The sequence below is a fragment of the Perca flavescens genome, chromosome 2 (assembly GCF_004354835.1).
Source record: "Perca flavescens isolate YP-PL-M2 chromosome 2, PFLA_1.0, whole genome shotgun sequence".
NCBI lineage: Eukaryota > Metazoa > Chordata > Actinopteri > Perciformes > Percidae > Perca > Perca flavescens.
Genome location: NC_041332.1, coordinates 15,285,826 through 15,310,310, shown reverse-complemented (window position 1 = coordinate 15,310,310; position 24,485 = coordinate 15,285,826). Strand labels below are relative to the sequence as shown.

At 37.3% G+C, this 24,485-nt stretch overlaps 1 protein-coding gene and 1 long non-coding RNA gene across 2 annotated transcripts; both read left to right on the top strand.

Moving 5' to 3' along the window:
- Positions 1–2,746: 2,746 nt before the first annotated feature.
- LOC114562367 (polymeric immunoglobulin receptor) lies at positions 2,747–21,130 on the top strand (the record flags this gene model as incomplete). Its single annotated transcript, XM_028588745.1, has 12 exons — positions 2,747–2,801; positions 5,617–5,691; positions 5,972–6,298; positions 7,091–7,411; positions 7,656–7,955; positions 8,648–8,758; positions 8,977–9,081; positions 9,190–9,260; positions 10,337–10,418; positions 18,453–18,779; positions 19,347–19,667; positions 21,033–21,130. Coding segments are annotated over exons 2-12 (2,106 nt in total), but the record flags the coding sequence as incomplete, so codon positions are not given.
- Positions 21,131–21,278: 148 nt separating this feature from the next.
- LOC114571993 (uncharacterized) lies at positions 21,279–22,847 on the top strand. Its single transcript, XR_003694720.1, has 3 exons — positions 21,279–21,379; positions 21,488–21,558; positions 22,259–22,847. It is a non-coding gene; the product is annotated as an uncharacterized LOC114571993 (long non-coding RNA).
- The last annotated feature ends 1,638 nt before the right edge of the window (positions 22,848–24,485 follow it).

Below are 24,485 nucleotides of genomic sequence, written 5' to 3'. Positions count from 1 at the left end.
TTTCTGTTGAAAGGTATACATTTGATATTTCCATTCCTCCGTATGTCCTGATCTTGCATTATACTTTATTAACAAACCTGTCCCTATGCATCACTTGCCGTATGGCACACTGAGGCTGAGTGGGGTTGAGGTGCAGATAATTAAAAACAGATGGCAAGGGAAGTTGATAATAGGACCAAAAAAATGGTAACAGTTTCCAGTCTCTGCTGCAAACAAAAAGTAAAAACCATTATGAGTGTGACTGTTATGACTGTGGAGCTTTGAGGAGCCACTGTTCTGGTTGGCATCCTCTTTGCCTGTGTGTGTGGGTGTATTTTCCAAGATAGCTAACCTTGTCCTATTCAATAGCTAATCTTGTGTTTTTTTTCCCCTTGAGTTTCATGAAAGCAGACTCCTGTGGCCTGAATTATCCTACAAGCTTAAATTATGAGCACAACCAAACTCAGACCGACATCCCACATTTATTTATTTTACTGAGGCATTTACAGCTGTCAAAATGAAAACTACTGTCAGATGGATGGATGTTTGAGACTACGAGCTTCATGGGTGGAGAGACGAAAGAAAAGGCGGATGTGTGAATGACCTCAGTGTGCACCTCTCCCTCTGCCTGCTGTCAGCAGTTGTGTGTGTGTGTGTGTGTGTGATGCTTTCCCTCCTTACTCAGGAAGAGCAAGAATGGATGGAATGTCCCCTCCCACACACAAACACACACACCCACACCTCCATCCCAAGAGTCAAACCATGTGTGGTGTACTACTGAGTAAAAAACAATCGTAAATGTTTTATACCTGACAAGAATAATTTTTAGCAGGTGTTTTTGTCTCCAGTTTGTATTAATGCTACCACTAGCACAGGGAGTTAAAGTCAGACCGATTACATAAAGAATGGTCAACGTGGAAGCAGCAAAGGCTGAGATGTCCTGACTTTAAAGGTGTGTTCAGACAGAGCGCTTCCCATAATGCAACTAATTTGCAAATGTTATTAAACCTTCCCTGCCTGGTTAATATCTAACATCTTTCAAACTCCATGCGTCCAGTTTGTATCACAGGCTTTGTTAAAAAAACAAAGAAAAAAAAGTGTAGCCGTAGATGTGGTCGTGAATTTGGTGAGGTAAAATGGTTTTCTCTTATGCAAAATAAAGCTTTTGCAGATTGAATAAGTGAGAAAGAGAAGGCAGTAGATAAGACGTAGGGAGACATTAACACATAGCTTGAAGGTTTAAGATAGACCCTAAAGACTTGTGAGGGTCACCTATATATAACAGTCCCCTCTTCATACTGTGTGTGTGTGTGTGTGTGTGTGTGTGTGTGTGTGTGTGTGTGTGTGTGAGTCTTGGGTAGTTTGAGAAGACCACAACACACGCGTCCTGCGCGCTGCCGACATGCAAACAGGCCACACGGCAGAAACCCAACCCACCATAGCAGCACCCAACACCCCTTGGCAACCTAACCTGGCAACAGCTCAGCTTGCCTTGGCATCTTCGCTAATTCGGGACACACTTATCCCTCCGCACAGGGGTCTTAATGTTAACCTTTCGGTGTGAGAGTGTGTGAGATATGGAAACGGTTTGTGCTGCAGTATGGTAGAGGCACAGCTGAGTGGTCAGCTGGAGTCGAGGGAATGGCTGAGGTCAGGGAAAATATATGCATGCTTTCACCCACATATAGACCACCAATGGCACTTTATAATGCGCTGGCCAGGGTGGGGTACAATATTATAGGTATAGGTATAAGTATGTCTGGTTTCTACAGGGGGTCAAAAGTTAAAAAAATAAATAATAATTGATCGAGATGTCTTGACAGAGATTGATACACTCAATGAAGTTGACATATAGACATAAAATTAAAATAGATATTTTAATGGCAGATCAATTTTGTATACTGCATGTATGTAATAGCTGTATACTACTAGAATGACAACTATGTGCCACTGTAATAATTACTGTGTGTGTGTGTGTGTGTGTGTGTGTGTGTGTGTGTGTGTGTGTGTGTGTGTGTGTGTGTGTGTGTGTGTGGGGGGGAGTTTTAGGCTATTACAATGGTGTGTTATATGCAAACAGCATTGCTAGTGTAGTTTATATTTAGCCTTTACCTCAGATTACATGTATAACCAAATTATCATTTGAAAGTGTATGTTCTGCTCTTTATATGGGTTGTCTCAGTCCGTTTTTAGCACAACAGTCACGGAGATATTCAAGCAGTTTAGCACCATGGATTTGGTTTTTTAGTTTGTGCTCACCTTTCTTTGAAAAAAAGTCAGTTACCAATTGTTTCCCCTCCTTTCGTTTTCTCTCCTTCTCCTGTCTTTCCTTTCTTTTTGGTAGCCTGATGTGGCTTTCTTTAAGAAAGACATTTCTACGGCAGAAGTTTGCGCTCCACCGGATGCTCAACTGAACTAGCTAACATAAACAAAAGGCGTGCAGATGGACTAAACCATTTGGCGCATTAGCAAGGGGTGGGTGAGACCTTAGTTTTTTTTGCATACAAAATGTAGTCAGTCAATCAACAAGTTATTCAGCCAATACACTACCTTTACATTTCATCTGACATGCATTATGAAATTTAATTAGGAAATGAAAATATCCAGGTGAAATAAAATATATTACAGACTTTTCAAGGGCCCTCTCTCCCCTTGGGCCCTGGTAATCAGTGTCGGTTTTACCCCCAGTCCGACGCCCCTGGCCTGATTTCGGTGTCACTTAATGCCTGGCTTCTCTCTGATGCTCTGAAACGGACCTTTTAAGTAAGAGGCAACCGAAACATCGCCGCATGTCACGCTAGTTAACACTAACTCGACTGCAGGTAAGGTTATTCTACCGTTAGCTAGCAGCTGGATTAAACACGGTTAAAATGCTGACAGCTAAACGGTGTAAAAGTTTGTCTGTATCGAGGATTCCAACAGCAGTCTGTACTGTCAAAACAACAGTCTCCCCGCCTCGCCAGCTTCGTGGTGCATTTAGAGTTCTTGTAAAATACCCTTTTCCCATCCATTGGTTGTTTTTGTTGTGTAACAGGAATGTACTGGTGAAATAAGTTATTATAAGTTATTGTTATTACATTTTTAATAAATCATTTTATTTTGACCCTGTGGCCTTATATAAACAAGCCGTTCTTTTATATCGCCAACTGTCATTTTGTGCTCCTTTTAAAAAATAAATAAATAAATAAATAAATATATATATATATATATATCGTTTGTAAGGGGAAAAGACAATATTTTCTTTTCCACTTATTTTCTTCTCTGGGGGGGGGTCCTGCCCTTCTGAGTTTGCAGGTATAAAATATAAGCTTAGTTTTCAGTGCTACTGAAATTTCAGGAACACTATTTAAAAAAAAAACATAATTAGAGGTGGCATTTAATAATTGTAATACATGATGGACATATAGATAACATTGTAAATGGATTTATAAAATTATTTTAAAGTTTTTAAAAATGACTTTTATTGCCACATTAATAAATGGAATAACCCAATTTTATATATATATATATATATATATATATATATATATATGTATATATATATATATATATATATATATATATGTATATATATATATATATATATATATATATATATATATATATAAGAGTAACTTTACAAAACCATTGGCTGCGTGTTATGAAATATTAAAGAGAGTGTTATGAAAAATATGAAGGAAATTTCCTTTGTCTCCTGCTTTGGGGATAAAGAGGCACTCCACTGATTAGATCAGGTTAGCATTAAAAGGAGTCCTACTCAAGTATCGGCAGGTTTCTTGGAGAATGTCTGTTATTGACTTTTGTAGTTAATATTTGAATAAATCTGTTTTACGGTTGGTGTGATGTAATGATATATTAGTTAGTAGTTGATTTCAGAAATTAAAGGTGTACAACCCTAGAGAAGAATGTTACTGCCACAAATAAGAATTACAAGTTGTTAATATTCAGTATGTATTTCATGTAGGCTGCTTTTACATTTTGAGTACCTTCTGAATAATGTTTATCCTGCTTCTAGAAGCACAGAGTAGAACCTGTATTATTTATAGTAAATTTCGAAAGAACTTTCTTTCGAAAACGAGATGGTCATCTCTTTATTCTAGGGCTGTCAAAATAACGCGTTAATTTCGATTAATTAATTTGAGAAAAAAATAACGCATTAAAAAAAAATAACGCGTTAAAAAAAATAACGCAGATTAATCCATTCCATATTGACGTTTGACCCGGAGCCGTTCTAGCCACCATTCGACTGTAAAATGAAAGAGGGAGACGAGAATGTGCTGCCTGGATCATTGATTGGAACATTTAGCTACTTGTTACTTCTTCCTGATAACCCTGACTACCGAAATCTGGTGCCACTGATATGTCTGCTCTTCTCTCTGATGCTCTGAAACGGACAATACAGGCAACACAAACACTGCTGCACGTGACGCTAGTTAACACTATACTCGACAGCAACTAACGTTAGCCTACCGCTAGCTCGTAGCTGGATTAAACACTGTTAAAATGCTGACAGCTAATGCTAAACGGTGTAAAGTTTGACTGTGTTTTACTGTGTAGAGGATTCAACACCGGTATGTAACAATCTGCTAGCCTGACCAGCCAGCTGCCACTAGGGTGCGTCTAGATTTCTAGGCTAACAATCTGCAGCTGCCGTCGGAAAAACGAGACAGACGGTGCGTTCACTGAAACTGTTTAACTACAGCCTCGTGGTGCATTTGAAGTTGTTGTAAATGTCCTTTTCCCATCTGGTGGTAGTTTTTGTCGTTCAACAGCAATTTACTAGTGAAATAAGTTATTGTTATTGTCATAGATTATTATCAAATCATTTAATTTTGACCATATGGTCTTAGCAATAAACAAGCCCTTCTTTAATGTCACCGACTGTGGTTTAGTACCCTTCTTTTTTCTTTTCTTTTTTTACTTTCTTAAAAAGTATCGGTTCAGGGACCATTAATTATGTATGCGATTAATTTCGATTAATTAATCACAGACTATGTAATTAATTCGATTACATTTTTTAATCGATTGACAGCCCTACTTTATTCATGTGTACTATAATGCAGACTTGTGTGTGCTAAATCTCTTTTGTTTTGAAAGTGACATGCCTGTTATAGGAGTAAATGCTCAAAAAAGAACCAAGCGTCTCAAGCACCATGAAAATTGTATCGGCCAACCAAGAAAATATATTGAATTATTTAATCACAGGGCATATTTCATATTATGAGTAATGTTAAATGAGGTGAACATTCATTAACTGTCCAATTGCACTCATGTACCATGTACCTTTATTAGTATATTGAGGTATGAGGTTGGATAAAGTGCCCCTTTCTGATTGAAATGATTGAACGTCTAATTTACTTTTGTGAATAACTATAAACTAAAGGGAACCATTTGTACTTCATACAAATATTAAATCACACCCACCTAATTGGAGTGCAAGTGAATTTGTTTTCTTTGTACCCTCTTTTACAGATTCATAGCAGTTCATTGAAAGTTTGTACAAGACAGGAAATTCATTTGTGATAGTTCAAGGTTGATAAACATGTGATCTTAATGCAGAAGTGAAAGGGTTTGCATGGTATGCTGACACATAATGTGGGTGTAACATTTTCTATATTGGCAACATTGCTTTTGCAGTTTCTATTTCTTTGAAACTGTAATGCAATAAAATGAGGCGGTGGAGACTTCAAAGCCAGCTGTTCACCCTGTGCAGTAAGTTCTTTCTTATTTCATCAGTAAATATATCAGTTTTCTTTCTAATTCAACATGGCAGATTACTACACCTTGATACTGGTGGTCTTTGCAATTTAATTATTTCAGCATTGATTTATGTCTACATTAAAATATACAAATTATATCATAGACTTCTCATCACATTAAAATACATGTTATATGTTCAGTGAAGCTGCCTGACTAACAACAACATGAAAAGTTGTAATGACGTCGCATTTCCAGGTTGTTGTTTTCATTTCATGTTGTCTTCTCTTTACAGTTGCTCTAAGCTGTGTGAGGAGTGCAGCAGGGTTAATCCGTGTGTCTGGGTATGAAGGGAGAGAGGTTCAAGTTTCTTGTCCCTACGGAGAGGGTTATGAGTCTTATGAGAAGTACCTGTGCAAGAATGACTGTGGGAGTGATGATGTTCTTATTACGACGACAGAAGCAAAGAAGAACAGATACTCCATCCATGATGACAAACAGAATCGGGTCTTTATTGTGACCATATCTGACTTGAGGCGTACGGATGCTGGGAAATACTGGTGTGGGGTGACCAGAACTGGAAAGGATATCTACACTGAAGTCATGCTGGAAGTAGGAAGAGGTATGCCTCATTGCTAAATAGTAAAAAATGTATTATTGCATTACTTAGTTAGACCTTATTGTTGTTGAGTTGCTAAGAGTTGTCACCATGTATTATGGCAGAACAAACAATTGGACACATTTACAGTAGTGGACTGTGGCAAAGTACAATTACCTAAGTACTGTACATAAGTAGAATTTTCAAGGTACTTATAATTTAATTGAGTATTTCCATTTTCTCGTACTTTACTCTTCTACTTAATTTCACTTCAGAGGCAAATATATTACTTTTACTCTACTGCATTTATCTGACAGAATTAGTTACTTCATTTTCATTTTTGTATACAAAACATATGACATTCCAAAAAATTGATTCAGGGTTTTAGTAATTTTGTGTAAATACAATATTTTTCAATAGCTCCATATTAACCAATTCAATTCAATTCAATTTTATTTATAGTATCAAATCATAACATAGGTTATCTCGAGACACTTTACAGATAGAGTAGGTCTAGACCACACTCTATAATTTACAAAGCCCCAACAATTCCAACAATTACAGTAATTCCCTCAAGAGCAAGCAGTGCGACAACCACCTATGCTGCTTACACCTACATGAGAGGGGTAGTTCTGCCTGCATAATGAGCACTTATTCTTTTGATGCTTTCACTACATTTAGCGAACAATACTTCTTCATTTTACTTTAGTCAATGTTTTAAAGCCAATACGTTTACATTGTGGTATTGTGTCTAAGGCTCAAATAAAGAATCTGAATTCTCATAATATACTGTGATTTTGTTCATTTTACTGACAGACAGCTGCTGTGATCATTCCGCCAAAGTCCAACGTTATGAGGAGAGTTCGGTGTCCTTCAGTTGTCCGTATGAGTCTGAGTACCAGAACAGCCTCAAGTACATCTGCAGAGGAAACCAGCCCTCCACATGTCTGCAGCACGCACTAATCTCCTCTGACAACAAACAAAAGGGACAGTTCACACTTACAGATGACATGGCATCCAGGAAATTCACAGTGACCATTACCAGTTTGACCCAAAAGAATTCTGGGTCATACCTTTGTGGTGTCCATGGAAACACTGGCCTGGATGTTTTCTCTGCTTTTGAGCTAGAAGTCAAAGGTAAAAGATCTACCTCATCATATTGTAGTAAACTGTTATTTTCACAGAATGTAAATGAGCTAGAATACACTTTCTGTAAAATAGGTATTGAGAAAAAATTACAAAAGGTTTAAGAAACAAAGGTTTGATTTGACTCTTGGATGATTTGTCAAAATTTAACAAACAGTTAAAAGGAAGCGGAAAAATCTCTATTCTGAGCTGAATACAGACTGCAATATTTGCTGATCTTCTTTCTGTTTTACAGAGTGGTGCTGTGTGATGTCACACAAACTGAGCGGCATTGTGGGACACCCAGTAACTATGCAGTGTCCCTATCCACCACAACACAAAGATAACAGGAAGTTCCTCTGTAAGGGAGACCACCGCAAAAACTGTAAAGACATGATGACGAGTCAAAGCAGGTTCATGCTGCAAGAAGATGTTGCATCCAGCTCTTTCTCAGTGACGATCACAGAGCTGAAAGCAGGGGATGCTGGGACATACTGGTGTGGTTCAGACTCACAGTGGAGTGTTGGTAATTACACCAAGATTCAACTGTCACTAGGTAAGATATTGAAGAGTAAGAGATACGGAGTATATATATATATATATATATATATATATATACAGTGAAAATGACTCTAGCTGTAAGTTCTATCGAGGTTTGACCTCCGGTTCATAAACTTGGTTCAGCTTAGGTATGCATCATGACACCATGGCATAATGGATTTAATCCCTCCTCCTTCCTTCTTGATTCCTGAAACTATAGACTATCAAATAATAGCAAACTTTATAGCCTTTAGCTTTTATATTCCATCAAAGAAAGGGTATATAGTCTTTTAAACATAGTTTGATGACTCAAAGCCTGATTTGCAGAGTGTGTAGTTCGCAGTTGTAATCTTTACATAGTTTACCATCATGTCAGAATGCTAATATTCACTAATTAGCACTAAACATAAAATATGCTGCTTAAGTTTTGAAGTTATTTGGTCATACAATAAAGGATAATTGGAAAATTATACCTATTAATGGCGCTGGATGAAAAGTCAGGGGTTTGCATTATTGAATTTTTATTCTTTGGGGAATATTAATCTCTATAGAAGAAAAAATGTAATTGTGATCCTTCCAACAGTTGTTGAGACAACCTCAAGGTGGGGAAGTTTCAGAAACAAACCTTTAATTTTACACTTCTTTGATTTGTCGAAACATATCAAGTAAGAAAATTTCCCAAGTGTAATAAGAACCTTTCTCTAACAGACTTTCAGTGGACCCGCACTGTGATGTCTACTATCAATGTGGTTCCTACCTTCACCATGGTGGAACCTGTCAGATCACAAGCAACACCTATCCCTGGAAAAGAGATCAAAGGTGTGTGTGTGTGTGTGTGTGTGTGTGTGTGTGTGTGTGTGTGTGTGTGTGTGTGTGTGTGTGTGTGTGTGTGTGTGTGTGTGTGTGTGTGTGTGTGTGTGTGTGTGTGTGTGTGTGCGCGCGCGTGCGTGCGTACGTAGGTCATGTGCGTGTGCGTGTGTGTGCCTGTGTGTTTTCAGGAAGTGTATATTTTTACTCTGTTCTGTTTTTTTCCCCAGATGCAACACTCTTTTACTCTGTGATTTTCATCGTGCCCGCTGTGCTGCTCATACTGACATTTGCCCTGGTCATAGTTTATAAATACAAATGTTACAACGTGCGAGGTATGATTCAACAAATGTATGCACAGAACCGTGAACACACAGGGAAACACATACACATATGCATGCACACAACTTGTTTAACCAGTTCTTATGCTGTGTGTTTTCAAGGAGCTGGAGGCAACATGAACAGAAACAAAACCAAGACAGCAGAAACAGAGGAAGTGATAAGTGTATCAGATGTAAGAAAACTAAAATACAAAGCCTGCTAATAGACACAAGAGGCTGCAATGTTCATTATGGTCCACATTACAAACGTGTGGGACACAAAAAAGTGATGATTTTTTCTATTAGTGGGGCTCAATATGTAAAGTTAGTTTTTAGGGTGGGAAAGAAGTGGGATCATCAAAATTAAAAGGTGTATGTCCAAAAAAGCAAATTACTCATTGTGTCTAAATAGTACACATGATAGTCTAATGATCTGACTATCTTAATACTGCTTAGATAAAATTGGCTCATGGGGGTGGTTGAGAAAAGATCGGGATCTAAAACTGAAGGGGTTCATCCTCATGAGAGCATGAACGTGCTCTGAGAATTTGAGGATAATATGCCCCTTAGATTTTGATATTTCTTGGGCGCAAGTGGACATTCTGGCCGCATGACGGCATCAGAAGAAAGGTCAGGATGTGAAAATGATTTCTCTGGTTGTCATTTACAGGAAAATTAATACCCAAAATTATTAGTAATCATTTGGCCAATGAAAAGTCACACCAAATTCCTTAACAATCTCACTTTTAAATGGAAGTGTGTAGGGCTGTCCTCGACTAAAGATATTCTTAGTCGACTAACACTTATACGATTTTGTTGACTAATCGATTAGTTGATTTAATTGACAGAGCTGTGCGCTTTGAGAGGTGGTTAAGACTAGAAAAGCACAATATAAATGTAGTTAATTAACCATCTGTAAAACTGAGTTTCTCCACAATTAATTCTGTAAAAGCACCACTAAATCTTGTGTTTACCATAAATGTGCTCAGAAGTTTCTTGGAAATAAATAATTAAGCATGAATAAGCATAAAAAATGACTAATCGACTAAAGAAATCTTATTCGACTAAGACCAAAACGACCAATTAGTCGACTAATCGACTAAGAGGTGGCAGCCCTAGACGTGTGTTTTGCTCTGAATCAAGTAACCTATTGAGCCAAAGCAATGACCAGCTTGCTGATTATTCAGCCATTTTCATGTGCATATTTTTTTTACTTTAATCTGAGTAACCTCACCCTCTTCTCTGTTTATTTCTGCTGATTCTCTTTTAGATTTATCAAAATCAAGACGTAGTGTACTCAAAGCAGCGGACCTCCAAACAACAGAGCGCCTGTCAACACCATGATGACACAGGTGAAGCCGAACAAGATTCTGTGTACCAAAACGACACCACAACAGATGATATCTACTGTAATCAAATTTCCATTATAGCCAATAGGAGATGAACAGCATGCACATCTGTGATCAAACCTTGCATTTTCGGGTCACATCTGTACCCAAATGATCCTGTTTGTATCTCAATTAACAGTTCACCAGCAAATATTCACGTACCGCTATGGTCCAACCTTTCCATTGTCTTACTGAAAACTACAGTAACATAATTATTTGTACAGATTTGTTTTATAATTACCATCAGTTATATTAAGTACTTAATGTCATTGCTTATTTAATTTCTTCAACTTAGATTTTACATTTTTGCTTTTACTTTTACATTCATTATGATTGCTTATTGTTAATATAACTGTTGCACACCTGCAATATAAGAATTGTAGGCATGATAACCAGTTCACCTACAAGATAAAAACACCAAATGTAAGTTACCTTCATGAATGCACTTTTACTTAAGGTGAATAAATAAACAAAATGAAACAACTGACAACATTGTTTTTGCACTAAATAAATAGGATATAAAAACAACATCGACACATAGTTCCAAACATTTGATGAACTGAAATATTAGAGTGAGTCAGTTTAGTAAATTATAGCATTACACTATATTCCAGTAATATTCACAGAGAGACAACCCAGTCTCACGGCAGTTTGTGAAATGTTCACGTAATTTAATCTATTGATTGAAGGACACGTTTATCTCTTTTTTTCGTGATGGTCAGCACGTTTTTAAACTAATGTATTTCAGTGGGAAGCATCTTTCGTGATCACAGCAGGATTCTTTCTGCCAGTCGGGCTGCAGCAGATTGGTATTTTTGGTATTTTTAGCCCTATAACCGCTGTTTTAATCAACATTTATTCACCAGATGTTATTGTGGTATATGGGCTATGTATTTCTTTTAATGTTATTATTTCGGTCTTATTACCAGGGACGCTGGATTGCTTTGTTGTTTATTGATATTTTTAAAACTATAATGCTATTCATTTCTTTATTTTAATAATATTATTTCGCTCTTATTACCGGTGAAATATTACAGTAGGCCTATGCTGTAAGACAGACCACTACGATATGATCCGAGCTGTGGCGCATTCAAATTCAATATTCCACAATGCAATGCGGGCATTCATATCAGAGAATCGGACAGCGATCAGCAGGTCTTTAACGCCAGTATCGCTTCAATGTACATATTTAATCAGCGGTTTTGTCACCAGCAACGACACATTGCTCAGTTTTGTTCCAGTAAGTTATGCACCATAATAACGAGAAACACACACACACACACACACACACACACACACACACACACACACACAAAGTTGTCCATGGTGGCTGAGCTCTAATGTTTGCTTGCTTGTCTCTTGTTTATCCTGACACACATAAAGACAAACTCACAATTCAGTGGATTCAGTTTTCTGAAGTTGTTGCATTAAACTCAATATGTTTTTTTTTTAACTACAATGTAGTTTTAATAAACAGAATGTGACACTCACTTGATCTAACTGACAACCTGAGCTGTAGTTTTCTTCAGATTAACTCACTGATCAAGTCCATTTCCTATTACTAAACTCACAGTCAAACACTTCTGGTTAGTGTGTGTCACAGTGAGCCCTCTGCTGGTGCTGTTTGATTGTTACACTGAATTTACTATTAGACTTGATCCTACAGATGGGAGAACCAATCTGCAATATATTCCAGATTGCATAGCCCATCAATAACTATTTATCAGTCCATACATACTGTTGACTTCATCTTTATTAATTTGAAGAGAATTTCCCTTTAATGGTTGATGGTTGAAGAGAATTTCCCTTTTTATCACTGCAGGATATAGTACACCAAAAAATAATGTATAGGCTTATTAGTAAGAACAAATGCAAATTGTTATTTAGAGAATACATTATTTGAAGTAGTTAGGTTTCACCCTGTGATTGACTGGCGACCTGTCCAGGGTGTACCCCGCCTCTTGCCCAATGTCCACTGATGTCAGATAATGGATGGATGGATGGATGGATGGATGGATGGATGGATGGATGGATGGATGGATGGATGGATGGATGGATGGATGGATGGATGGATGGATGGATGGATGGATGGATGGATGGATGGATGGATGGATGGATGGATGGATGGATGGATGGATGGATGGATGGATGGATGGATGGTTATAGGTTTCACTCGCCTTTATGGACGTTTTTGACTTTCTTTAGCAACAAGATATTGGCTTAGACAAACTGTTTTTCTTCTTAGTAAATAAATGTTTGCTTGACATTTTGAATCTAGTTGCATGTTTAAGGCATCAACAAGTTTTGAAAGTAGTTGAAAAGTGGGAAAACATACCACGGGAGATGCAAATTGTAAAATATATAATCATTTTTAGAAAGAAATCACGGGGCGACCTCTAGCTCACTCAGTAAGCGCGTGCACCCCATGTAGGCTGAGTCCTTTGCAGCGGCCCGGGTTCAAGTCTGACCTGAGGCCCTTTGCTGTGTGTCATCCCCCATCTTTCCTGTCTATCTACTGTCACTATAAAATAAAGGGAAAAGCCCAAAGATAAATCTTAAAAAAAAAAAAATCACATAATTAGTTCATTTAAGCCCCACAATTCTAATAAGTTTTCTCTGTTCTTGCCCAGTTAAAAGCTAAATAACACTAAGCCCCCTCGGGGGTCCTCAGAGTGACTGCAGGGGGCCTCCAAATTATTGTCAAATTTTGAAAGGTTTTTCAAAAATGAAAATGTCATTACATAATTCCAACATATTATCAGCAAAAATAAATCCCCACTGATGATAGCCTTACTGGCCTATAGGTAAGGTAGTCACTAAGGTAGCCATCCACAGACTTACTGTGCCGCATGTATATGTAACATTAAAGATGATTTATAAAATCCTGCCAACAGTTCATTTTTTAGTAGCTTATTATTCTATGTAAAAAAAAATTATAAATGCTTTATGCCGCCCTAAATTAATGCTGCATTAAATAAATAGGATATAAAAACAACATTGACACATAGTTCCAAACATTTGATGAACTGTAATATTCAAGTGAGTCATTTTAGTAAATTAGAGCATGACACTATATTCCAGTAATATTCACAGAGAGACAACCCAGTCTCACGGCAGTTTGTGAAATGTTCACGTAATTTAATCTATTGATTCATATACACGGACACGTTTATGTCTTTTTTTCGAGCTGGTCAGCAAATTTTTTAAACTAATGTATTTCAGTGGGAAGCATCTTTCGTGATTACAGCAGGATTCTTTCTGCCAGTCGGGCTGCAGCAGATTGGTATTTTTGGTATTTTTAGCCCTATAACCGCTGTTGTAATCAACATTTATTCACCAGATCTTATCGTGGTTGATGGGCTATGTATTTCTTTTAATGTTATTATTTCGGTCTTATTACCAGGGACGCTGGATTGCTTTGTTGTTTATTGATATTTTTAAAACTATAATGCTATTCATTTCTTTATTTTAATAATATTATTTCGGTCTTATTACCGGTGAAATATTACAGTAGGCCTATGCTGTAAGACAGAACACTACGATATGATCCGAGCTGTGGCGCATTCAAAGCCGATATCCCACAATGCAATGCGGGCATTTATATCAGAGAATCGGACAGCGATCAGCAGGTCTTTAACGCCAGTATCGCTTCAATGTACATATTTAATCAGCGGTTTTGTCACCAGCAACAACACGTTGCTCAGTTTTGTTGTAGTAAGTTATGCACCATAATAACGAGAAACACACACACACACAAACTTATCCATGGTGGCTGAGCTCCGTTTGCTTGCTTGTCTCTCTGTTTATCCTGACACACATAAAGACAAACACACAATTTTATTTATTTTTTTATTACAATGTAGTTTTAATAAACAGAATTTGACACTCATTTGATCTAACTGACAACCTGAGCTGTAGTTTTCTTCAGATTAACTCACTCATCAAGTCCATTTCCTATTACTAAACTCACAGTCAAACACTTCTGGTCAGTGTGTGTCACAGTGAGCCCTCTGCTGGTGCTGTTTGATTGTTACACTGAATTTACTATTAGACTTGATCCTACAGATGGGAGAACCAATCTGCAATATATTCCAGATTGCATAGCCCATCAATAATTCATCTGTATTAATTTGAAGAGAAAAAAACTTTATTTGTTTGATTCATTTTCCTATTACTTTTTTCAGATTTTACTTTGTCTATTTCCCTTTTTATCACTGCAGGATATAGTACACCAAATAATAATGTATAGGCATATTAGTAAGAACAAATGCAAATTGTTATTTAGAGAATACATTATTTGAAGTAGTTAGGTTTCACCCTGTGATTGACTGGCGACCTGTCCAGGGTGTACCCCGCCTCTTGCCCAATGTCCACTGATGTCAGATAATGGATGGATGGATGGATGGATGGATGGATAGTTATAGGTTTCACTCGCCTTTATGTCCGTTTTTGATTTTCTTTGCCAACAAGATATTGGCTTAGGCAAACTGGTTCTCTTTTTAGTAAATAAATGTTTGCTTGATATTTTGAATCTAGTTGCATGTTTAAGACATTTTTCAACAACATTTTCAAGTAGTTGAAAAGTGGGAAAACACACCTTAGGAGATGCAAATTGTAAAATATATAATCATATTTAGAAAAAAATTCACGGGGCGACCTCTAGCTCACTCAGTAAGAGCGTGCGCCCCATGTAGGCTGAGTCCTCTGCATCGGCTCGGGTTTGAGTCCGACCTGAGGCCCTTTGCTGTGTGTCATCCCCCATCTCCCCAAAAATAAAATCATATAATTAGTTTATTTAAGTCCCACAATTGTATTAAGTTGTCTCTGTTCTTGCCCAGTAAAAAGCTAAATAACACTAGGCCCCCTTGGGGGTCCTCAGAGTCACTGCAGGGGGCCTCCAAATTATTGTCAATTTTTAAAAGTCTTTTCAAAAATTAAAATGTCAAAACATAATTCCAACATATTATCAGCAAAAATAAATCCCCACTGATGATATCCTTACTGGCCTATAGTAGTCACTAAGGTAGCCATCCACGGACTTACTGTGCCCCATCTATGTAACATCAAAGATGATTTATAAAATCCTGCCAACAATTCATATTTTAATAGCTTATTATTCTATGCAAAAAACATTTATAAAGGCTTTATGCCGCCCTACACATTATTGTAGGCCCAGTTTAATATGCAACTTCATTTTATACAATATATGTAATAAGGGGTCCCTGCTCCATCTCTCTTTTAGTTAAGGGGTCCTTGACTTAAAAAACCTTGAAGACCCCTGCACTAGGCACACATGGATTAAGGATTCATCTGGACTAAAATTGGACTCAGGGAGGACAAAACCCAAGCAGGCACAGGAGAACATTCAAACTCCATTAAGAAAGGCCCTGGCCGGCAGATTTGAACCCAGAACCTTCTTGCTGTGAGGTATTGAACTGATGAACTATTGTTCCCAAATAAGAGAGCCACATTTATTTGAAGCAATTATATAGTCATACTGAAGCTTCTTGATAAAACCCTGCTGGTTTGAGAGATTTCAACATGTGTACAAGATACAAAATGTATTCCATTATCAACTGCGCCTGCAACCATGGTTGATTTGAAGACATAAAATCACATAGTACACACAACAAGGAGTGTCCTCAAAAACACTGTCACAATTACAATACAATTACAGTAACAATTAAATAAATACAATAGTGCAAGCCATATGCCTTAAACCTCTCACGCAAAGAGCAAAACTACTCACCAAATCTCCAAAATCATAAGCTATTTCTGAGCCTTTCATTCAGTTTTCAATTGCATAAAACACTTTTTTGAAAACACTACGCACAATTCTAAAATCTAAAATCTAACAGCAAGTGACTTGCTTTCTTTTTACAAACACAACCGACCAAAATGCTGCACTTTCACACAGACACACACACACACACACACTCCTCACATGTGCAATCGTTAATTGCTTAACTAATCATCACTAACCAATTACTGCTTTAGTACAGGCCTATAAATAGGTCATAGGTCAAATTACCATATCGGATTTGTTTTGTACAATAAATATTTTATGTTTCAACATTGCATTAGTGTTTACAGTGTACTTTTCAAGCCCTCTCAGCAGCTAACTTTTACTCCAGAACATTGAATGGAAATGTAGATATGGGGCTATTAAAGACAAAAGAGCTTTAGATTTAGAACAACAGTGTGTACATGGTGTATCCAAAGATTTACTTTTATGAAAGAGGTGTTTGACAATTGGTGCAAATGCTTCATTCCGAGAGGTGTTTATGACATTTTGAATGCAGTGTTTCATTTTGAAGGACATAAGAATCCATACTTCAACGTTGACCGTCAAGCCACTAAACCTGTTTTGGAAATGAACACCTCTGTTGAAATGTTAAATTTGTTAATGATAATAAGAGACGAGACAACACAGCCGTCATTAAACGCTGACTGTGGCGATATCAACATGCAATATCCTGCATAACGGGCAGGATGGGTAGGGCACTGCATGAGTCCATGAGGCAAATGTCTAATTATGTCACATTATAATTGTGATATTTTATGATTAAATTCTCAATCTGCAACATTCTCTGTCAGGTAAATGTAGTACAATGTCTTCCTCTGATGTTGAAGTACACTGTAAGTCAGTAGTAGGCTATCCTTCTGTAAGTCATTTTGGTGTAGAATTTTGTTCTGGAGAATTCTACAAGCAGAAATACCACAGGCCAAGCAATTGGTCCGTTCAAAACAGGCACATTTTGATCGGGCACTGTACTAGTTTAGACAATAATTATTACACGTTTTCCGAACTTTAATGTTTAATTTTGCAAATTAGGCATTGTCTAATTAAATATGTGCTAATTTGCCTAAATAATGTTGTTTCAGTATTTTTCAACTTCAATCCTATTTTCTCATGCATTGGTGTCTAAGTGACAAATGTGAAGCAAAATCTTTTGAAATCTTTTTGAAATCTTTTGAAATCTTTTATCATCTGTAGTCCAGTATTGAGTGAGAACCCCGTAACCAGCAGCTACGAACCGGGCTGCAATGTAAAATGCACACGGTCAGTTTGCACTAAAAGTGCTGGTTTTGCCACTGATGGGCTCAGATTATTATTCTAATTAATTAAGTGTCTGACAACATTATGGAAAGGATCCCCACAGAGATAGACCTTTTTGTTAAAGAGTAAGATCCTTTTCGTTGTACATAAAACAGCCCCAAAATCACTATCACCAAACCCACCAGAATCCATGTACGTAAATTGCCTGATAATAGTCAGAATTTCTGTTGCAATTTGTGGGATATTCACCTCTTTTTTCTCACTAAATGCTTGTACTCCTATGCAGCATGTGTGCGTGCGAGTGTGGTTTGCTCTTATACAAGCCACAGCTAACTTCGTGACAGGGTTTGCAGGGTGTAAGAAACCTTTCCAATGATTGTTGACGTGAAATAGTTCAATGCAAAGTTTGCTGACACATTGTGGGTGTGACATTTACCCACATGATATTCTCAACATGTTATAACTTTGCTGTTTGAAACAAACAGTTCACACATTCACACAGTTTAAAACCCCATCGGCTGTAGTTTATGTTTCTTTGCAATTGCATGAAGATGTTGAGCCTTAAAAACCTGCTGTTCATCCACTGCAGTAAGTTTATTTGTTTCATAAAAAATCATTTAAATGCTAATACAAGTGGTTTAGATTGCCTTGACTTGGCAATGCTCTATTATGATTAATTTCATTAACACAGCTGGCGTTAATGTCTACATGGAAAAAATAACAACAATAACAAACGTGCTATCAGAATGAAATGTAACTTATCTTATAAATCAAACTCAAAAATAGTGAAAATGATCATGAATATAGACAACAGATGTGCTCCAAACATTAAACGCACATATCTGTGCACTCGGTTTAACTTAGAACAACTGCAAGATATATTACATAAAGATTTTTTTCAGCACTGTTTTTCATTTTATGTTGTCTTTTCTTTACAGTTGCTCTAAGCTGTGTGAGGAGTGCAGCAGGGTTAATCCGTGTGTCTGGGTATGAAGGGAAAGAAGTTAAAGTTTCTTGTCCCTATAAAAAGGGTTTTGAGTCTTATGAGAAGTACCTGTGCAAGAATAATTGTGGGAGTGATGATGATGTTCTTATTACGACGACAGAAGCAAAGAAGAACAGATACTCCATCCATGATGACAGACAGGTCTTTACTGTGACCATCTCTGATTTGAGGCGTATGGATGCTGGGAAATACTGGTGTGGGATTACAAGAATTGGTTATGATACCTACCCTGCGGAAGTAAATCTGGAAGTAAAACAAGGTAGGTGAATACATTAAAAACCCCTGTGCCAAATTTCCACATCGTCAAGTAACGTTAATTATTTCATGACTCATCTAGACCTTCTTCTTTAGTTGCTACAGGTTGTCACGATAATGTGTTCTGGGTATGAGGCCAGAACATTAAACAATTGACACATTTACAGTGGTGGAATGTGACTAAGCACAATTACTGAAGGACTGTACATAAGTACAGTTTTTGAGGTACTTAAGTACTTAAGGTTACTTGAAGATTTTCCATTTCTCCTACTTTACACTTTACACTTCTACTTTACTTCAGAAACACATATTGTACTTGGTTCCACATAAATCAGCTATGCTGCTCCTACACCTTCATGAGAGGGGTAGTTCTGCCTGCATAATGAGCACTTTTACTTTTGATGCTTTCACTACATTTAGCGAACCAGAGCTACCTTTCCATTTTACTTCCATACATTTTTTATAGCCAATACTTTTTCATTGTGATATTACCTCTTTAACTAGAGTAAAACATCTGAATACTTATGTTTGTGCTTCTCACAGTCTGTGATGTTGTTCATTTTACTGACAGACAACTGCTGTGATCATTCCACCAAAGTCCGACGTTATGAGGAGAGTTCGGTGTCCTTCAGTTGTCCGTATGAGTCTGAGTACCAGAACAGCCTCAAGTACATCTGCAGAGGAAACCAGCCCTCCACATGTCTGCAGCACGCACTAATCTCCTCTGACAACAAACAAAAGGGACAGTTCACACTTACAGATGACATGGCATCCAGGAAATTCACAGTGACCATTACCAGTTTGACCCAAAAGAATTCTGGGTCATACCTTTGTGGTGTCCATGGAAACACTGGCCTGGATGTTTTCTCTGCTTTTGAGCTAGAAGTCAAAGGTAAAAGATCTACCTCATCATATTGTAGTAAACAGTTATTTTTCACAGAATGTAAATGAGCTAGAAAACACTTTTTATAAAACAGGTATTGAGAAACAAATTACAAAAGGTTTAAGAAACAAAGGTTTGATTTGACTCGTGGATGATTTGTCAAAATTTAACAAACAGTTGAAGGAAAGCGGATCAATTTCTATTCTGAGCTGAATACAGGCTGCAATGTTGGCTGATCTTCTTTCTGTTTGACAGAGTGGTGCTGTGTGATGTCACCCAAACTGAGCGGCATTGTGTGACTATACATAGTTTACCATCATGTCAGCATGCTAATATTCACTAATTAGTACTAAATATAAAATATGCTGCTTAAGTTTTCCAGTTATTTGGTCATACAATAAAGGATAATTGGAAAATTATACCTATTAATGGCACTGGATGAAAAGTCAGGGGTTTGCATTATTGAATTTTTATTCTCTAGGGAACATTAATCTCTATGGAAGAAAAAATGCAATTGGGGGTGGCAGTAGCTCTGGCAGTTCACCTCCTGGGCACTGCCAGTTGCTCTTGAGCAAGGCACCGCACCCCTCCTACCGCTCAGGGTGCTGGTCCAGCACTGGCAGCCCACTCACTCTGAACTTCTCTCCATTTGTGCATGAATAGGTCCTGAGCATGTCTGTGTGTATTTCAGGTCTTTGTGTAGTGACTTCTAACAAACAGAGTGTAAATTGTAATTTCCGCACTGGGGATCAATAAACATTATAAATTATTAAATTATTAATTGTGATCCTTCCAACAGTTGTTGAGACAACCTCAAGGTATGGAAGTTTCAGAAACCAACTTTACATTTCTTTTGTTTTGTCGAAATATATCAAAACCGTGAGCTACTCTGAGCTGAATACAGGCTTCAGTGTTGGCTGAACGCGTCTTTCTGTTTGTCTGTTTTTGACTTTCTTTGCCAACAAGAGATTTTCTTACACAAACTGCTTCTCTTTGAACTGAAAGTGTGATATGTACAGCATGTATTTCACATATGTAATATTAATGTTGTTTACAACCATAGTTTAGCATGTCAGCAAGCTAATATCCGTTAATTAGCACTGACCATGAAATACCCTGAGGGACTCAGTCAGGAGAGGAAAAGTCAGGGAGATCACTAAAATCATTAGAATACATCATCTGAGAACCTGTATAGTATATGGTTTGTGCCAATCCATGCAGTAGTTTTTCATCATCTGCTTGGGGAAAGTGAACATATGTACCAAGTTTCATGTCAATTCCTTTTGTTGAGATATTTCATTGCTATCCCCAGAGCCCCACTGCTACTAAAAGTAAGAATATTTCCCAAGTGTACTAAGAAATTTTCTCTAACAGGCTTTCAGCAGACCAGCACTGTGATGTCTACTATCAATGTGGTTCCTACCTTCACCATGGTGGAAGCAACACCTATCCCTGGAAAAGAGATCAAAGTGTGTGTGTGTGTGTGTGTGTGTGTGTGTGTGTGTGTGTGTGTGTGTGTGTGTGTGTGTGTGTGTGTTGCATGCGCATGGTCCTTGTGTGTGTGGCTGTGTGTTTTCAGGAATATATTTTTACTCTGTTCTGTTTTTTTTCCCCAGATGCAACACTCTTTTACTCTGTGGTTTTCATCGTGCCCGCTGTGCTGCTCATACTGACATTTGCACTGGTCATAGTTTATAAATACAAATGTTACAAAGTGCGAGGTATGTTTCAACAAATGTATGCACAGAACCGTGAACACACAGGGAAACACATACACATATGCATGCACACAACTTGTTTAACCAGTTCTTATGCTGTGTGTTTTCAAGGAGCTGGAGGCAACATGAACAGAAACAAAACCAAGACAGCAGAAACAGAGGAAGTGATAAGTGTATCAGATGTAAGAAAACTAAAATACAAAGCCTGCTAATAGACACAAGAGGCTGCAATGTTCATTATGGTCCACATTACAAACGTGTGGGACACAAAAAAAGTGATGATTTTTTTCTATTAGTGGGGCTCAATATGTAAAGTTTGTTTTTAGGGTGGGAAAGAAGTGGGATCATCGAAATCAAAAGAAATGTGACTAAATTGTACACATAATAATCTAAAGATCTGGCTGACTATCTTAATACTGCTTAGACAAAACTGGCTCATGGGGGTGGTTGAGAAAAGATCGGGATCTAAAACTGAAGGGGTTCATCCTCTTGAGAGCATGAACATGCTCTGAGAATTTGAGGATAATATGCCCATTAGATTTTGATATTTCTTGGGTGCAAGTGGACATTCTGGCCGCATGACGGCATCAGAAGAAAGGTCAGGATGTGAAAATGATTTCTCTGGTTGTCATTTACAGGAAAATTAATACCCAAAATGATTAGTAATCTAGTAATTTGGTCAATGAAAAGTCACACCAAATTCATTAACAATCTAACCTTTAAATGGAAGTGTGTTTTGTTCTGAAACAAGTAACCTATTGAGCCAAAAGAAATGACCAACTTGCTGATTATGCAGCCATTTTCATGTGCATATTTTTTCAGGAATTCTCATCTGAGTAACCTCACCCTCTTGTCTGTTTATTTTTGCCAATTCTCTTTTAGATTTACCAAAATCAAGACGTAGTGTACTCAAAGCAGCGGACCTCCAAACCACAGAGCGCCTGTCAACACCATGATGACACAGGTGAAGCCGAACAAGATTCTGTGTACCAAAATGTCACCACAACAGATGATATCTACTGTAATCAAATTATCATCAAAGCCAATAGGAGATGAACAGCATGCACATCTGTGATCAAACCTTGCATTTTCAGGTCACATCTGTACCCAAATGATCCTGTTTGTATCTCAATTAACAGTTGACCAGCAAATATTCACGTACCGCTATGGTCCAACCTTTCCATTGTCTTACTGAAAACTACAGTAACATAATTATTTGTACAGATTTGTTTGATATGAAGTACTTATTGTCATTGCTTATTTAATTTCTTCAACTTACATTTTACATTTTTGCTTTTACTTTTACATTCATTTTGATTGCTTATTGTTAATATAACTGTTGCACACCTGCAATATAAGAATTGTAGGCATGATAACCAGTTCACCTACAAGATAAATACACCAAATGTAAGTTACCTTCATGAATGCACTTTTACTTAAGGTGAATAAATAAACAAAATGAAACAACTGACCACTATTGTTTTTTTGCACTATATAAATAGGATATAAAAACAACATTCACACATAGTTCCAAACATTTGATGAACTGTAATATTCAAGTGAGTCATTTTAGTAAATTATAGCATGACACTATATTCCAGTAATATTCACAGAGAGACAACCCAGTCTCACGGCAGTTTGTGAAATGTTCACGTAATTTAATCTATTGATTGAAGGACACGTTTATCTTGTTTTTTTTTTGTGATGGTCAGCACGCGTTTTTTAAACTAATGTATTTCAGTGGGAAGCATCTTTCGTGATCACAGCAGGATTCTTTCTGCCAGTCGGGCTGCAGCAGATTGGTATTTTTGGTATTTTGCCCTATAACCGCTGTTGTAATCAACATTTATTCACCAGATGTTATTGTGGTATATGTATATGTATTTCTTTTAATGTTATTATTTCGGTCTTATTACCAGGGACGCTGGATTGCTTTGTTGTTTATTGATATTTTTAAAACTATAATGCTATTCATTTCTTTATTTTAATAATATTATTTCGCTCTTATTACCGGTGAAATATTACAGTAGGCCTATGCTGTAAGACAGAACACTACGATATGATCCGAGCTGTGGCGCATTCAAAGCCGATATCCCACAATGCAATGCGGGCATTTATATCAGAGAATCGGACAGCGATCAGCAGGTCTTTAACGCCAGTATCGCTTCAATGTACATATTTAATCAGCGGTTTTGTCACCAGCAACGACACATTGCTCAGTTTTGTTCCAGTAAGTTATGCACCATAATAACGAGAAACACACACACACACACACACACACACACACACACACACACACAAAGTTGTCCATGGTGGCTGAGCTCTAATGTTTGCTTGCTTGTCTCTTGTTTATCCTGACACACATAAAGACAAACTCACAATTCAGTGGATTCAGTTTTCTGAAGTTGTTGCATTAAACAATCAATATGTTTTTTGTTTTTTACTACAATGTAGTTTTAATAAACAGAATGTGACACTCACTTGATCTAACTGACAACCTGAGCTGTAGTTTTCTTCAGATTAACTCACTGATCAAGTCCATTTCCTATTACTCGCCTTTATGGCCATTTTTGACTTTCTTTGCCAACAAAATATTGGCTTAGACAAACTTGTTCTCTTTTTAGTAAATAAATGTTTGCTTGAAATTTTGAATCTAGTTGCATGTTTAAGACATTTTTCAACAACATTTGAAAGTAGTTGAAAAGTGGCAAAACATACCTTAGGAGATGCAAATTGTAAAATATATAATCGTATTTAGAAAGTAATCACGGGGCGACCTCTAGCTCGCTCAGTAAGAGCGTGCGCCCCATGTAGGCTGAGTCCTTTGCATCGCCCTGGGTTGGAGTACGACCTGCGGCCCTTTGCTGTGTGTCATCCCCCATTTCTCTCCCACCTTTCATGTCTATCCACTGTCAATATAAAATAAAGGGAAAAGCCCCAAAAAAATTATCTTGAAAAAAATAAAATGAAATAAAAGAATAGAACAAAAGAACAATTTAAGTTAAAAAAGAAATCATGGAATCAATTTATTAATATATTTGCAAATATGGAGCAACATGATTTCACAAAAGGCCGCAGCCCAGTGTGGAATCAGTTTCTCAAATGAGTG